Source organism: Lepidochelys kempii, chromosome 21, assembly GCF_965140285.1.
Source record: "Lepidochelys kempii isolate rLepKem1 chromosome 21, rLepKem1.hap1, whole genome shotgun sequence".
Lineage (NCBI taxonomy): Eukaryota > Metazoa > Chordata > Testudines > Cheloniidae > Lepidochelys > Lepidochelys kempii.
In genome coordinates this window covers 18,781,635-18,799,793 of record NC_136400.1, presented here as the reverse complement: position 1 = coordinate 18,799,793, position 18,159 = coordinate 18,781,635, and the positions used below count along the sequence as shown (strand labels likewise).

General features: G+C 46.2%; 1 protein-coding gene across 14 annotated transcripts in view; it reads right to left on the bottom strand.

Annotated features, from left to right (window-relative positions):
- Positions 1 to 18,159, bottom strand: part of LZTR1 (leucine zipper like post translational regulator 1) — a 298,691-nt gene that overhangs the window by 161,844 nt on the left and 118,688 nt on the right. For 13 of the 14 annotated variants that reach the window (XM_073319623.1, XM_073319627.1, XM_078849769.1 and 10 more), the window contains 2 exons: positions 9,927 to 10,066; positions 7,288 to 7,489 (listed from right to left, as the gene is read on the bottom strand). The exons of the other annotated variant lie outside the window; for it this stretch is intronic. In XM_073319623.1, coding sequence (XP_073175724.1) covers positions 7,288 to 7,489; positions 9,927 to 10,066 — 342 coding nt within the window. The remainder of the gene's footprint in view (positions 1 to 7,287; positions 7,490 to 9,926; positions 10,067 to 18,159) is intronic. 14 annotated transcript variants of the gene reach the window in all.

Below are 18,159 nucleotides of genomic sequence, written 5' to 3'. Positions count from 1 at the left end.
GGTATGTTGGCAACAAGAAGAAAACCAAGGAAAGTGTGGGCCCCTTAATGAATGAGGGAGGCAACCTCGTGACAGAGGATGTGGAAAAAGCTAATGTACTCAATGCTTTTTTTGCCTCTGTCTTCACGAACAAGGTCAGTTCCCAGACTGCTGTGCTGGGCATCAACATGGGGAATAGATGGCCAGCCCTCGGTGGAGAAAGAGGTGGTTAGGGACTATTTAGAAAAACTGGACGTGCACAAGTCCATGGTTGCCGGATGAGTTGCATCCGAGAGTGCTAAAGGAACTGGCGGCTGTGATTGCAGAGCCATTGGCCATTATCTTTGAAAACTCGTGGCGAACGGGGGAAGTCCCGGATGACTGGAAAAAGGCTAATGTAGTGCCAATCTTTAAAAAAGGGAAGAAGGAGGATCCTGGGAACTACAGGCCAGTAAGCCTCACCTCAGTCCCTGGAAAAATCATGGAGCAAGTCCTCAAAGAATCAATCCTGAAGCACTTACATGAGAGGAAAGTGATCAGGAACAGCCAGCATGGATTCACCAAGGGAAGGTCATGCCTGACTAATCTAATCGCCTTCTATGATGAGATTACTGGTTCTGTGGATGAACGGAAAGCAGTGGATGTATTGTTTCTTGATTTTAGCAAAGCGTTTGACACGGTCTCCCACAGTATTCTTGTCAGCAAGTTAAGGAAGTATGGGCTGGATGAATGCACTATAAGGTGGGTAGAAAGTTGGCTAGATTGTCGGGCTCAACGGGTAGTGATCAATGGCTCCATGTCTAGTTGGCAGCCGGTGTCAACTGGAGTGCCCCAGGGGTCGGTCCTGGGGCCGGTTTTGTTCAATATCTTCATAAATGATCTGGAGGATGGTGTGGATTGCACTCTCAGCAAATTTGCGGATGATACTAAACTGGGAGGAGTGGTAGATACGCTGGAGGGGAGGGATAGGATACAGAGGGACCTAGACAAATTGGAGGATTGGGCCAAAAGAAATCTGATGAGGTTCAATAAGGATAAGTGCAGGGTCCTGCACTTAGGATGGAAGAATCCAATGCACAGCTACAGACTAGGGACCGAATGGCTAGGCAGCAGTTCTGCGGAAAAGGACCTAGGGGTGACAGTGGACAAGAAGCTGGATCTGAGTCAGCAGTGTGCCCTTGTTGCCAAGAAGGCCAATAGCATTTTGGGATGTATAAGTAGGGGCATAGCGAGCAGATAGAGGGACGTGATCGTCCCCCTCTATTCGACATTGGTGAGGCCTCATCTGGAGTACTGTGTCCAGTTTTGGGCCCCACACTACAAGAAGGATGTGGATAAATTGGAGAGAGTCCAGCGAAGGGCAACAAAAATGATTAGGGGTCTGGAACACATGACTTATGAGGAGAGGCTGAGGGAACTGGGATTGTTTAGTCTGCAGAAGAGAAGAATGAGGGGGGATTTGATAGCTGCCTTCAACTACCTGAAAGGTAGTTCCAGGGAGGATGGTTCTAGACTATTCTCAGTGGTGGAAGAGGACAGGACAAGGAGTAATGATCTCAAGTTGCAGTGCGAGAGGTTTAGGTTGGATATTAGGAAAACTTTTTCACTAGGAGGGTGGTGAAGCACTGGAATGCGTTGCCTAGGGAGGTGGTGGAATCTCCTTCCTTAGAAGTTTTTAAGGTCAGGCTTGAGAAAGCCCTGGCTGGGATGATTTAATTGGGTATAGATCCTGCTTTTGAGCAGGGGGTTGGACTAGATGACCTCCTGAGGTCCCTTCCAACCCTGATATTCTATGATTCTATGACTGCTTATTTTGCTTAAGAGCCTTTGGTGAGGGACTTTGTCAAAGGCTTTCTAAAAATCTAAATACACTATATCCACTGGATCTCCTTTGTCCACATGCTTGTTGAAGAAGAGTAAGGGGGGATTTGATAGCAGCATACAACTACCTGAAAGGGGGGGGGGGTTCCAAAGAAGATGGAGCTCGGCTGTTCTCAGTGGTGGCAGATGACATAACAAGGAGCAATGGTCTCAAGTTGCAGTTGGGGAGATCTAGATTGGATATTAGGAAACACTGTTTTACTAGGAGTGTGGTGAAACACTGGAATGCGTTACCTATGGAGGTGGTAGAATCTCCATCCTTAGAGGTTTTTAAGGCCCAGCTTTACAAAGCCCTGGCTGGGATGATTTAGTTGGGGTTGGACTAGATGACCTCCTGAGGTCTCTTCCAACACTAATCTTCCATGATTCTACTGCTTAATGAACCCAAATATCTTCAACAGTAGCTAGTCTTTCCAAGCTCCCCTATTCTCAAATTCACAGCCAGTTCTTCTTTGCTAGTAAGTACTGCACCTAGGAACATATAAACAGAGGAATTGCTTTCCAATAAGAAGTTTATAGTGGTCCGTCTAGTCCAGTATCTTCTCTCAGAGGGGCCTGCACCAGATGCTTCAGGAGAACGTGCAAGAAACCCCATTTGCTTATCATGGAATAACATCCTCACTGGGGAAGTTTCTTCCTAACCCTTATCAGTTACCAGAGGAACAGCCGTGTTAGTCTGTATTCGCAAAAAGAAAAGGAGTACTTGTGGCACCTTAGAGACTAACCAATTTATTTGAGCATGAGCTTTCGTGAGCTACAGCTCACTTCATCAGATGTTTACCGTGGAAACTGCAGCAGACTTTATATACACACAGAAATCATGAAACAATACCTCCTCCCACCCCACTGTCCTGCTGGTAATAGCTTATCTAAAGTGATCAACAGGTGGGCCATTTCCAGCACAAATCCAGGTTTTCTCACCCTCCACCCCCCCACACAAATTCACTCTCCTGCTGGTGCTAGCCCATCCAAAGTGACAACTCTTTACATAATCAAGTCGGGCTATTTCCTGCATAGATCAAGGTTTTCTCACATCCCCCCCACCCCCATACACACACAAACTCACTCTCCTGCTGGTAATAGCTCATCTAAACTGACCATTCTCCAGGTTTAAATCCAAGTTAAACCAGAACATCTGGGGGGGGGGGGGTAGGAAAAAGCAAGAGGAAACAGGCTACCTTGCATAATGACTTAGCCACTCCCAGTCTCTATTTAAGCCTAAATTAATAGTATCCAATTTGCAAATGAATTCCAATTCAGCAGTTTCTCGCTGGAGTCTGGATTTGAAGTTTTTTTGTTTTAAGATAGCGACCTTCATGTCTGTGATTGCGTGACCAGAGAGATTGAAGTGTTCTCCGACTGGTTTATGAATGTTATAATTCTTGACATCTGATTTGTGTCCATTTATTCTTTTACGTAGAGACTGTCCAGTTTGACCAATGTACATGGCAGAGGGGCATTGCTGGCACATGATGGCATAGATCACATTGGTGGATGTGCAGGTGAACGAGCCTCTGATAGTGTGGCTGATGTTATTAGGCCCTGTGATGGTGTCCCCTGAATAGATATGTGGGCACAATTGGCAACGGGCTTTGTTGCAAGGATAAGTTCCTGGGTTAGTGGTTCTGTTGTGTGGTATGTGGTTGTTGGTGAGTATTTGCTTCAGGTTGCGGGGCTGTCTGTAGGCAAGGACTGGCCTGTCTCCCAAGACTTGTGAGAGTGTTGGGTCATCCTTTAGGATAGGTTGTAGATCCTTAATAATGCGTTGGAGGGGTTTTAGTTGGGGGCTGAAGGTGACGGCTAGTGGCGTCTGCTGCAGTTTCCACGGTAAACATCTGATGAAGTGAGCTGTAGCTCACGAAAGCTCATGCTCAAATAAATTGGTTAGTCTCTAAGGTGCCACAAGTACTCCTTTTCTTTTTGCGAATACAGACTAACACGGCTGTTCCTCTGAAACCTGTCATTATGCAAGGCACTGCATTTAGCCGTATGGAGTGGAAATCTATCAACTGCATGAAGAAACTTGTACAGATACAGACAGACATCATCTTCCTTTCCAAATGCAAACAGATGGACATCGTACCAAAAGGACTGAAGGTCAAAAATCCATTACAATCTACATACCACACAGACTATGCTGACAGCTTGTGCCTCACGCTCTCAAAGAAACTGCGGAATCACCTGATCAAGATCCTCTACAGCAAACAGGGAAAGATTAAGAATGAGCTCTCAAAAATGGATACTCTCATAAAGAACCAACCTTCCACACAAACTTCCTCGTGGCTGGATTTTACTAAAACTAGACAAGCCATTTACAACGCACACTTTGCTTCTCTACAAAAGAAAAAAGACACTAAACTTTCTAAACCACTACATGCTACAAGGGGCCACAGCAATGGTTCCCTCACCCCACCTAGCAATATTGTTAACCTATCCAACTATACTCTCAGCCCAGCAGAAGCAGCTGTTCTATCTCGGGGCCTCTCCTTCTGCCCCTCCACCCCCACGAACATGATACAGTTCTGTGGTGACCTAGAATCCTATTTTCGACGTCTCCGTCTCAAGGAATATTTCCAAAATACCTCTGAACAACATACTAATCCACAGAGGTCTCCCTGCCAACACTACAGAAAGAGGGATTCTAGATGGACTCCTCCTGAAGGTCGAAACAGCAGACTGGACTTCTACATAGAATGCTTCCGCCGACGTGCACGGGCTGAAATTGTGGAAAAGCAGCATCACTTGCCCCATAACCTCAGCCATGCGGAACGCAATGCCATCCACAGCCTCAGAAACAACTCTGACATCATAATCAAAAAGGCTGACAAAGGAGGTGCTGTTGTCATCATGAATAGGTCGGAATATGAACAAGAGGCTGCTCGGCAGCTCTCCAACACGAGTTTCTACAAGCCATTACCCTATGATCCCACTGAGAGTTACCAAAAGCAACTACAGCATTTGCTCAAGAAACTTCCTGAAAAAGCACAAGATCAAATCCGCACAGACACACCCCTGGAACCCCGACCTGGGATATTCTATCTACTACCCAAGATCCATAAACCTGGAAATCCTGGGCGCCCCATCATCTCAGGCATTGGCACCCTGACAGCAGGATTGTCTGGCTATGTAGACTCCCTCCTCAGGCCCTACGCTACCAGCACTCCCAGCTACCTTCGAGACACCACTGACTTCCTGAGGAAACTTCAATCCATCGGTGATCTTCCTGATAACACCATCCTGGCTACTATGGATGTAGAAGCCCTCTACACCAACATTCCACACAAAGATGGACTACAAGCCGTCAAGAACACTATCCCCGATAATGTCACGGCTAACCTGGTGGCTGAACTTTGTGACTTTGTCCTTACCCATAACTATTTCACATTTGGGGACAATGTATACCTTCAGATCAGCGGCACTGCTATGGGTACCCGCATGGCCCCACAGTATGCCAACATTTTTATGGCTGATTTAGAACAACGCTTCCTCAGCTCTCGTCCCCTAAAGCCCCTACTCTACTTGCGCTATATTGATGACATCTTCATCATCTGGACCCATGGAAAAGAAGCCCTTGAGGAATTCCACCATGATTTCAACAATTTCCATCCCACCACCAACCTCAGCCTGGTCCAGTCCACACAAGAGATCCACTTCCTGGACACTACAGTGCTAATAAACAATGGCCACATAAACACCACCCTATACCGTAAACCTACTGACCGCTATTCCTACCTGCATGCCTCCAGCTTTCACCCTGACCACACCACACGATCCATCGTCTACAGCCAAGCTCTGCGATACAACCGCATTTGCTCCAACCCCTCAGACAGAGACAAACACCTACAAGATCTCTGTCAAGCTTTCTTACAACTACAATACCCACCTGCAGAAGTAAAGAAACAGATTGATAGAGCCAGAAGAGTTCCCAGAAGTTACCTACTACAGGACAGGCCTAACAAAGAAAATAACAGAACGCCACTAGCCGTCACCTTCAGCCCCCAACTAAAACCCCTCCAACGCATTATTAAGGATCTACAACCTATCCTAAAGGATGACCCAACACTCTCACAAGTCTTGGGAGACAGGCCAGTCCTTGCCTACAGACAGCCCCGCAACCTGAAGCAAATACTCACCAACAACCACATACCACACAACAGAACCACTAACCCAGGAACTTATCCTTGCAACAAAGCCCGTTGCCAATTGTGCCCACATATCTATTCAGGGGACACCATCACAGGGCCTAATAACATCAGCCACACTATCAGAGGCTCGTTCACCTGCACATCCACCAATGTGATCTATGCCATCATGTGCCAGCAATGCCCCTCTGCCATGTACATTGGTCAAACTGGACAGTCTCTACGTAAAAGAATAAATGGACACAAATCAGATGTCAAGAATTATAACATTCATAAACCAGTCGGAGAACACTTCAATCTCTCTGGTCACGCAATCACAGACATGAAGGTCGCTATCTTAAAACAAAAAAACTTCAAATCCAGACTCCAGCGAGAAACTGCTGAATTGGAATTCATTTGCAAATTGGATACTATTAATTTAGGCTTAAATAGAGACTGGGAGTGGCTAAGTCATTATGCAAGGTAGCCTGTTTCCTCTTGCTTTTTCCTACCCCCCCCCCCCCCAGATGTTCTGGTTTAACTTGGATTTAAACCTGGAGAATGGTCAGTTTAGATGAGCTATTACCAGCAGGAGAGTGAGTTTGTGTGTGTATGGGGGTGGGGGGGATGTGAGAAAACCTTGATCTATGCAGGAAATAGCCCGACTTGATTATGTAAAGAGTTGTCACTTTGGATGGGCTAGCACCAGCAGGAGAGTGAATTTGTGTGGGGGGGTGGAGGGTGAGAAAACCTGGATTTGTGCTGGAAATGGCCCACCTGTTGATCACTTTAGATAAGCTATTACCAGCAGGACAGTGGGGTGGGAGGAGGTATTGTTTCATGATTTCTGTGTGTATATAAAGTCTGCTGCAGTTTCCACGGTAAACATCTGATGAAGTGAGCTGTAGCTCACGAAAGCTCATGCTCAAATAAATTGGTTAGTCTCTAAGGTGCCACAAGTACTCCTTTCCTTATCAGTTAGTGGCTGGTTCATGCCATGGAACATGAGGATTTATTATTTTCTATGTCAAGTGTTAGCTCCTATAAACATCTTTTTTGGATCTTTTAAAAAAAAGTGCCAATGAAGAAAGTTTGAGTTTTACAAGTATCAATAATGACAGTGCCTTCTAAGGAAATTTTGTTCACTCTGTACTGACAGTATAACAGTTTTTTGGGGAAGGAGCTATAAAAAGTATAATTCAATATTAATGTTATTAATTTAAATAAAGATTCTTTGTTCTATATCATGGAAGCAAAAGGTAGATTAAAAGGAGAAAGAGGAATAATTAAACAGTGCACTCTTTACCTCACTATCTGGACTAGGCTGGATAACTTCCCAGGTCTGAGAGTCCACATCGTAGCAGTGAAGTTCATTTGGCAATGTGTTATCTGCAGCACCACCAAACACATAGAGGTGGCGATCAAAGGCAACCATGGTGTGACCGTATCTTCGCTGTGGCGGAGGAGGGGAGCCCCGAAGTAAGTGTTCAGTAGGAATTCGTGTCCAACTGAGACACAAGACATGAAACAAAGAGTAAATCTTTTACAACTCCTTTCTTCAAAATGAGTTTTGAAAATTAACTGTCTCAAAATCCCCAAAGGATTCTATCAATTAGAGATGGAGAACACATATTACAATATACCCTAACCAAACCCTACCCCCACTATTTAAATAAAATCAGTATTTTGGTAAGGGATCACAGTTTCTTAACATAATATGATGAATATTATTTGCAATCACCAATTCAGCTTTTTATTATACTTGCAGTCAGGCAGAGCCCAACTCTAGCAGACATCAGGACAAGATACAAGACTTGCACACTTCATTTAATGTTTGGATGACTGGTTGGTTTATTCTGTATTTTGTTTCATTACTGTGGTGGTTTTCATAGATTCCTAGATTTTATGTCCCATTATGATCATGTAGTCTGACCTCCTGCATAATACAGGCCTGAGAACCTCACCCAGTAATTTCTGCATCAAATAAATAACTTCTATTTGAGCAACAGCACATCTGGCTAGTGTATCTTCCTCACATGCTCAGGGTCAAACTGGTCATCATGTTTGGGGCTGGGAAGGAATTGTCCCCCAGCTGAGATTGGCAGGAACCTTGGGGTTTTTTTGATCTCTGCAGCATGGAATGTGGATTCATCTTGGGATCATCTGAGCTTATCTCACTTAATCAATTCCCTGCCATTGCAGGAGCTCTGGGCACTGGGGACACCTCGGTATCTCTTGCTCTCTGTCTGTGGCACACAATAGTTTACCCTCCAGAGGACTGAAATGCTTAAGCCTAATTAAAGTATTTGGGCTTAATATAGGGGTATCTGGGTGAAACTGAACAGCCTGTGATATTCAGGAGGTCACACTAGATGATTTAATTATTCTTTCTGGCCTTAAACTCTCAGAAACTATGAAATTAAAACAATACCCAGTCCTTTCTCTCCCCAACAAAAAGGCCATCAGTAACTGTGGCAATACTTGTAGTAGCAGTAGTTAAGCTACAGTGGCTGCTTTTTTGTTCCCCACTTTTATCTTTTTCAGAATTGTAGACCAAATTTTTCAAAACTGAGTAGTGGTTTTGGGTGCCTCAGTTTTTGGGTGCCAAACCTGATCTTTCTCAAGGGGCCAGGTTTTCAGAGGGCAGGTACTTAACACTGCCTGCTAATCAGAACCCTCAAAGATGTCTCAAGTTGGGAATCCAAAAACTGGGGCACTCAATTGCTAGTCAGATTTCAAAATTGTGGCTTGGCCTACTGTCTCTCTATTAAAAAAACAAAAGGAGGACTTGTGGCACCTTAGAGACTAACAAATTTATTTGAGCATAAGCTTTCGTGAGCTACATCGATGCATCCGATGAAGTGAGCTGTTGCTCACGAAAGCTTATGCTCAAATAAATTTGTTAGTCTCTAAGGTGCCACAAGTACTCCTTTTCTTTTTGTGAATACAGAGTAACATGGCTGCTACTCTGAAACCTGTCTCTCTATTGTGGTTCCAGACCAGTACTTTTAAAACTTCTTTCATTATACCACACTCAGATTTTTAATATTTAATAATTATCCAACTCCCAACCTAACTAACTGGTCTGTGAGATCAAAAGTTTGAAATAAAAACGTTCCCACAAAAGCTGGAATCCACTGTTTGAAAGTGCATATGTGTGTACATGTGCAGGGATTCAGGGTCAGACTGCTGCCCCCCAAGAGCTGACTAGACATTTGCTTTTCATAGTTATCTCATTTCCTTGAACTGTAGATTCATGCTGTTCCCCCTGTTAGACACATATGGTATGAAATTCCTATGAGCACTCCACATGGTGACAATGTCTAAGAAAGCAGGAGCTTTCAATTGCTGAATGAGGAAACCATGTGCACTCTTGATATTTTCCTATTGTTTGGGGCCAAATGTAACAGAGCATCTGAAAAGGCACTTGTCAAGATTTTCTAAATTGGGAGCTTGAAGTTACATTCCTAAATCCTTATACAGACACTTAAATTATCTGATTTTCAAAGATGTTGATCATCTACAACTCCCATTGACTTCAAAGGGAATTGAGGCTGCTCAGCACCTCTGAAAATCAGCCCCCTTCTAATTAGACACCTAGGTATGGACTGAGGAGCCAATCATTACACATCCAGATCCGAAAATTGTGCCCACTGCCTATTATTTCAAATGAATCAATATGAGTTTCTGTTCTTCTGTAGAAAAAATTGTCTCTATCTAGCTAAAGCATATCGTCAAGCTAATGTGTTATTGCTAACATATTATCCAAATATCAGCCTAATTAAACCTCAACTAAAAATCAAAAAAATTAGAAATGAGAAAGAACTGCCTTTCTTAGTTATGAAATACAAACTGTTCCTTCTTCAATATCGTTCATTATGTACTTTCTTCACCCTGAACAGAAATAATACATGTATTTTATTTGAATCAAATGTTAGAACTTACATTTTTTCCTTGAATTCAAACTGAAAGAGATTATTGGTGATCTTTGCTCCACTCTGGCCAGAAAACACAAACATCTTGTCTTTGCAAACAGCCACAGGAAAATTACAGCAGGAAGGAGGGATCTCACCACTCTGTTCAATCTAAAAAGTAGCAAAATCCACACTAAATTATATATTTTTCAAACTCCATTGTAAGACTGTTTGTATATGCACACTGAAGGATTAACACAACCCTACTGATCTCCTTTGGTGAAGAGAAACCATGTAGTGTGTGAACATAAATCATGTTTCCAGCTGACGATGACACACAGAGATTATAAATTTGGTTGAAGTGTGTAGACAGAGCCTTATTCACTTAATAGTGTATCCCCATTTTACAGATGGGAAATCCAGGCACAGAGGTTTGCTCAAGGGTAACACAAAAAGTCTATAGGAAAGGTGGGAACTGAACCCACATTTAAGCCCTAGCCTAGTACCTTAACCCTAAAAACATCCTTCCTCTGGTAAAGAGTGTAATTTAGGAAGAAATACTAATTAGGTGATAGTGATTGTACGAGTAATTATTTTATGAATAAGATAGGATTAAAAACAAGAGATCAAGCAAGTACCCATGCGTACAACAGGACTACTGGCTAGCAAGATACCGAGTACCCAGGTCTACTGGCTAGCAAGAGCTCGAGTTCAGAGAGACCACTCCGTTCTCAGGAAAGCATGCAACTTTTTTCAGTTCATTCCAACCCTGTGAAAGACTAACAACTAGGTGACAGGTTTCAAGCAAATCAGGTGGTGATACTTTCTGTAAGATTTAAACCTCATGCAAGCACAATTGTAGTTGTGACACCATTTGCCAAACATCAGTTGGGATCTTTAAAGGGATGACTAAGAAAAATGTGTGAGCGACAACTGATCAGCACAGAAATATAATAATTCCACCTCCAGATGTTCAAGATTCCTTAAAACAAGATGGACAAACATGAAGAATGCCTGACATTCATTCCTCCACTCCTCTGATAACTTTCTTGACATTAAAAATCGAAGTTCTCGTTTAATTAAATTTGAAAATGAATACAATTATTACAGTAGTCTATGTTATTTGTTTTGATACTGAAGTCAATTTACACCATGTACCAAACCACAGCTCACTTTGAGGAGAACAGACATGCTCATGAGACAGAGAAGCAACAAACGAGGAAAGAAAGGGCACAACAGTCCAGCCAACAACTATGTCTCCTCCAAGATAACACCTGTCACTTCTGTGGAAAAATCTGCAGGGCACAAATTAGGCTCCTCAGCCACTTAAAAACCCACCAGTGACCCCCACCACCTTGGCAGACATCATCCTTGCATCGAGGGATAGCCGAAGAATGTCAATTTATCTTATGCTGTCTCCACATTTCCCAGTTTTCAGTGTGCTGCAGCTTTTGTACTTGGCAACACAATTCATAGACGTTATCAGAGAAAATATGGATGTTTTGGCAAGTGGGTAAAGCAGGGGTGGGCAAACTTTTTGGCCCGACGGCCACATCGGGGTGTGAAACTATGTGGAGGGCTGGGTAGGGAAGGCTGTGCCTCCCCAAGCAGCCTGGCCTTTGCCTCCTATCTGCCCCCTCCCACTTCCCACCCACTGACTGCTCCCCTCAGAACCCCCCCATCCAATCCCCACCCTGCTCCTTGTCCCCTGACCGCCTCCTCCCAGGACCCCCGCCCCAACCTCCCCCGGGACCTCACCCCCATCTAACCCCCCCCCGCTCCCTGTCCCCTGACTGCTGCCCCCCCGAACCTCCAGCCCATCCAACCGCCCCCTGTCCCCTGACTGCCCCCGGGACCCCATGCCCCTTTACCAACCCCTTGGCCCCCTTACTATGCTGCTCAGTACAGCATGTCTGGGAGCCGTGCTGCCCAGCTGGAGCCTGAGACGCTGTCGTGCTGCTCTGCATGAGCCCGCAGCCCAGAGCACTGCCTGCGCAGCGGTGTCACTATGGAGGACGGAGAACAGCGGGGGAGGGGCCGGGGCCCACCTCCCAGGCCAGGAGCCAGGCAAGATGGTGCCGTGGGCCGGATGTGGTCTGCGGACCGTAGTTTCCCACCTCTGGGGTAGGGGAACTGGGGCGTTTAGCATCTGAAGAAATAATGTTAGGCTGTTTGAAATTATACAATCAGATTCACACTGTGCCACAGTGACAGACACATTTATGATCTTGTCATGAATATAAAGGGAAGGGTAACCACCTTTCTGTATACAGTGCTATAAAATCCCTCCTGGCCAGAGGCAAAGTCCTTTTACCTGTAAAGAGTTAAGAAGCTCAGGTAACCTGGTTGGCACCTGACCCAAAATGACCAATGAGGGGACAAGATACTTTCAAATCTGGAGGGGGGGGAGGCTTTTGTCTGTCTGTGTGATACCTTTGCTGGGAACAGATCAAGGATGCAAGCCCTCCAACTCCTGTAAAGTTAGTAAGTAATCTAGCTAGAAAATGCGTTAGGTTTTCTTTGTTTTGGCTTATGAAATTTGCCGTGCTGGAGGAAATGTGTATTCTTGTTTTTGTGTCTTTTTGTAACTTAAGGTTTTGCCTAGAGGGATTCTCTATGTTTTGAATCTGATTGCCTGTAAGATTATCTTCCATTCTGATCTTACAGAGTTGTTCTCTTATCTTTTTTTGTTCTTCTAATAAAGTTCTGTTTTTAAAGAATCTGATTGGGTTTTTTGGGTCTTAAAAATCCAAGGCTGGTTTGTGCTCATCTTGTTTATTCTCAAGCCTCCCCAGGAAAGGGGGTGTAAGGGTTTGGGGGGATGTTTTGGGGAAATAGGAACTCCAAGTGGTTCTTTCCCTGATTGTTTGTTAAATCATTTGGTGGTGGCAGCATTCAACTAATCCAAGGGCAAAGACTTTGTGTCTTGGGGAAGTTTTAACCTAAGCTGGTAGAAATAAGCTTAGGGGGTCTTTCTTGCGGGTCCCCACATCTGTACCCTAGAGTTCAGAGTGGGGAAGGAACCCTGACAGATCTCCAGATTGGTTATGGTAACATACCTTATCTTAGAATGAAATTAACAACTTTGAAAAACAACAAACGATTCAGAACACAGCTACCTGCAAACTCAAGCTAAAGACAGCGTATGTCCCAAGTTCTCTACTCTCTTCACAGACCTTCCATTAAATACCCCATGCAGGATGGGGGAAGGAGAAAGATGTTGAGATTCTGTGTTATGTGTTATCATTTCTGAGTGCCCAAAACTGTGGTAGGCACCTCACAGAAACAAGTACAGACATAGTCTCTGCCCAGAAAACATTAAATATAAAGAACATAAGAACATAAAAACAGCCCCACTGTGTCAGACCAATGGTCCATCTAGCTCAGTATCCTGTCTTCTGACAGTGGCCAATACCAGGTGCTTCAGAGGGAATGAACAGAAAGACAATCATCAAGTTTTCCATTCCCTATTGTCCACTCCCAGCTTCTGGCAAACAGAGGCTAGGAACACTCAGAGCATGGGGTTGCATCAAGCTTCAACTTGACACAAGTGAGAGTCAAAAAATAGATAAAAAAGAAGAGGGGAGACAAGACAAAGGACAGGGGAGTCAATGGCAAAATCATTCAGGGCACAGTCCTAGGCACAGCAGTAATAGAAATAATACATAATAATAATAGGGTTGTGTACACATTGTGATACAGCATGGCCAGAAGGCAGCTGGAGAGTGATATAGGAGAGATATGTAAGTCCCAGGATGAGGAGAAGCCTTTTTCCCTGTAGAGGGAAGAAAGGTTGCTATAGATTAATTAAAAGCACCTGAAGCCAATTAGAGCACCCAAAGCTAGTCACCTGGTAAAAAACCCCCTGCTTCAATCAGCCAGGGGAAGGAGTTGGAGCAGAGAGCAGTTTGGAGGAGTTGGAGCAGTACTGTGGCTAGCTAGAAGACCAAGATCCTAGGTAAACAGACACCTGGCTTGTGCAGAGAGAGAGAGAGAGGGCAGGAAGCCCCACAAGCTGAAGAGCAGGAGAGGGAAGTAGCCCAGGGGAAGGAAGCACTAGTTCAAGTGGTTTACCACCATCCCTAGGGCCCCTGGGCTGGGACCCAGAGTAGAGGGCGGGCCCGGGTCCCACCCTCTCCACTACCCTTCTCTGGGTTACTAGTGGGACAGTAGATACCCTAGTTCAGGGGCAGGAAACTGCACCCTGAACCCCCCGTCCCCCAAGAAGAGGAAGAGCTGGACCCATCATATTCGTACCAGCAATTTGCCACACGTGGTGTTAGAAGTGGGATCTCCGCGCTGGGGACTTAAACCAGGGTTAACCAAAACCATACCATTCCCCAAGATGGACGATGTGGCCAAGGCTCTAATACAAGCCACTGTGGCCCAGCAGGAGGCTACCCGAATCCAAGCAACCGCCCAACAGGAGGCGATTCGCGTGCAGCAGGAGACTAATCGGCTGCTGATGAATCAGGCTTGCCAGGACCAAGCTCTACTACAGGAGCTGGCAAACCAGATGAAGGCCCTTATGGAGTGGAACCACAATTGCAACGGAACCCGGACTATATGGGCCAGTCACTGCCTACAGAAAATGACACGGGAGGATGATGTAGAGGTGTACCTCCTGGCATTTGAGAGAACAGCCCTGTGGGAGGACTGGCCCCGAGATCAGCAGTCTGGAATCCTCGCCCTGTTCCTGTGTGGAGAGGCCTAGGAAGTCTATTACGATATGGCTGCAGAGACTGCGGAGGATTACCCCCAGCTGAAGGCAGAGATCCTGGCCAGATCAGGAGTAACCATAGCATTGCGAGCCCAGAGATTTCATGAATGGGAGTATACAGAGGACAAGACACCTCGATCGCAATTGTTTGACCTGATCCACCTGACCCAGAAACGGCTGCGCCCTGAGGCCCTCAGCCTCCCCCAAAAAAGATGGAGCTCCTGGTACTGGACCGGTATATGAGGGGGCGACCACCAGGCCTTAGGGCTTGGGTTGGCCAGAATGACCCCTCTACCTACGATGAGTTGGTCTCCCTCGTGGAAAGACAGCTGGCAGCCCGTGACCTGTTCCAGACCCTAGGGAGTGAGACATGGCAAACCAGGAAGACAGCCCCAAACCCATGGCCCCGGACTGTCGAGAACTACAGAAGAACCATAACTGGGAGGAAAGACACTGAGGAATGGACCGAGGCCAAGAAGGGACCTGGGGGTTTGGGAAGAAAGGGCTGGTGGGGTGGGGGGTGGGGGAGGCTGACCAAATAGCCCCAGGCAGAGGGCGGCAACCGGGATAAGAGGTCGGTGTTACGAGTGTGGGGAATTGGGACATATAGCAACCCAATGCCCCAACAGGGAAGAGTCTATGCAGTGCAATCTGGGGGATCCTGGGGAACAATGTGGCCTAATCAGCCTGGTAGGGGTCACAATGACCTCACCTGGGTATACAAGGTCAATAAAGATGAATGGTATTGCTACCATAGCATTAGTAGATTCTAGGAGTGCTGTCACACTGGTCTCGGGGAAGTTGGTGGGGCAAGACCAACTAACCCGGGCCAAAACCACAGGGGTAAAGTGCGTTCATGGCACCATAAATTTCTACCCCACAATCCCAGTATGGATTGAGATCCAGCGAAACACTACCAGGGTAACTGCAGGAGTGGTCCCTAGGCTCCTCTGCCCAGTCTTAATTGGTAGGGACTTCCCCGGGTTTGAGAACTTACTCCCCCCCAGTAGAGCCAGGGGAGGGTAGCAAACCCCAGGCTGAGATGGAGGCACCTACAGATAGCCTCACCCCAATTTTTGCCAAATTTGCCCCAGAGCTATTTTCATCCCCCCGGAAACCCCGAAAGTCTAGACAGGAAAAGAGGGCAGATAAAAGGCTAGGGACCAGGATTCTAGCAGAGAACCAGAAAGCCTCCCTGGTTGGTAAGTGAACCGGTTCAGGAGGCCAGGAGACAGTGAGGAGTCAGAGGCGGTTCCTAGCCCAAGTAAGGGCAACCCATGGGGTGGAGAAGAAATAGGTCCCATGGAGTTAGGTCAAATTGGTACCGCACGTGAGAATTTCGAGCAGGACCAAGCCAATGACCCGCTATATGCGAATGTGAGGGAGGAAGTAGTGGAACTAAATGACATACCTGTGGAAGGAAAGACCAAAGACCCAAGGCCGTATTATGTGATCAAACGTGATCTGTTGTACCGAATAGTACAAATTCGAGGGGAAGAAGTAGAGCAGCTCTTAGTCCCACGGAAACACACAAGGGCAGTACTAGAGTTAGCTCACAATAATTTATTTGGGGGACATCTAGGAGTAGACAAGATACTTGATAGAGTCCTAAGAAGATTTTATTGGCCAGGAATACACGCGGAGGTCCAACACTATTGTACCTCCGGCCCGGAATGCCAGTTGCATAGCCCCCGACCTCACTTGCGGGCCCCGTTAGTACCTTTGCCTATTATTGAAGTCCCTTTCAAAAGGATAGCCATGGGACCTAGTGGGTCCACTGGAAAGATCAACACCGGGCCACTGAAACGTATTAGTCATCCTTGACTACGCCACATGGTATCCAGAAGCCATGCCTTTAAGAAACTCCACATCCAAGGCAATAGCAAAAGAACTACTTCAGGTTTTTGCCAGAGTGGGCATCCCTAAGGAGATCCTAACTGACCAAGGAACCCCTTTCATGTCGAAATTAATGAAGGACTTATGTACCCTGCTCTGCATCCATGCCATACGGACATCAGTCTACTATCCACACACAGATGGACTGGTAGAGCAGTTTAACCACATCCTTAAAAGTATGATCCGGAAGGTGGTAGCACAGGACGGAAAAGACTGGGATACCCTTCTACCATACCTAATGTTTGCAATACGGGAAGTCCCCCAGGTGTCCACCAGTTTCTCTCCCTTTGAGCTCCTATATGGATGCCACCCATGCGGAATATTAGCTATCGCCAAGGAGGACTGGGAAGAACAACCCAACCCAGGAAAGAATGTCACTGAGCATGTGACACAGATGAGAGAGCGAATAGCTCGAGTAACCCCTACAGTACGAGAACATTTGGAAAAAGCAGGTCAGAGCAGAGTAGGGTACTATCAGAGATTCATCCCTCATTTCGCCACAAGAGCAGGGCCATTGACGGACCTGATAAAGGCTCAGGGCCCCAAGATAGTAAAATGGTCTGATGCAGCAGAAGGAGCATTCGCAGATTTAAGGACAGCCCTTTGCTGCCATCCAGTACTCATAGCCCCAGACTTCAAGAAAGAATCTGTCCTACAAACAGATGCCTCGGAAGTAGGGCTAGGAGCCATCCTTTCGCAGATGGTATGGGAGGAGGAACACCCGATCCTGTACCTGAGCCGGAAGCTCCTCCCCAGGGAACAAAAGTACGCTGTTGTTGAAAAGGAATGTCTGGCGATAAAATGGGCCATAGAAACTCTCCGCTACTACCTACTGGGACGGCGATTTACCCTGGTGACAGACCACGCCCCACTCCAGTGGATGCACAGAAACAAGACGAATGCAAGAGTGACTAGGTGGTTCCTATCTCTGCAACCCTTTCATTTCCGAGTACAGCATAGGGCCGGAAGCCAACACAGCAACACAGATAGCTTGTCATGAAAGCATTGCCTCTCGTCCCAAGTAGCCAACCCCATGGTGTTGAGCAGGGTGGGAGGATATGTGATACAGCATGGCCAGAAGGCAGCTGGAGAGTGATACAGGAGAGATATGTAAGTCCCAGGATGAGGAGAAGCCTTACTCCCTGTAGAGGAAAGAAAGGTTGCTATAGATTAATTAAAAGCATTTGAAGCAAATTAGAGCACCTGAAGCTAGTCACCTGATAAAAACCCCCTGCTTCAATCAGCCAGGGGAAGGAGCTGGAGCAGAGAGCAGTTTGAAGGAGTTGGAGCAGAGAGCAGTTTGGAGGAGTGCCATGGCTGGCTAGAAGACCAAGACCCTAGGTAAACAGACACCTGGCTTGTGTAGAGAGAGAGAAAGAGGGCAGGAAGCCCCACAAGCTGAAGAGCAGGGGAAGGAAGTAGCCCAAGGGAAGGAAGCACTAGTTCAAGTGGTTTACCACCATCCCTAGGGCTCCTGGGCTGGGACCTGGAGTAGAGGGCGGGCCTGGATCCCTCCCTCTCCACTACCCTTGTCTGGGTTACTAGTGGGACAGTAGATACCCTAATTCAGGGGCAGGAAACTGCACCCTGAACCGCCCCCCCCGGAAGAGGAAGTGCGGGACCCATCATAATCGTACCAGCAATTTGC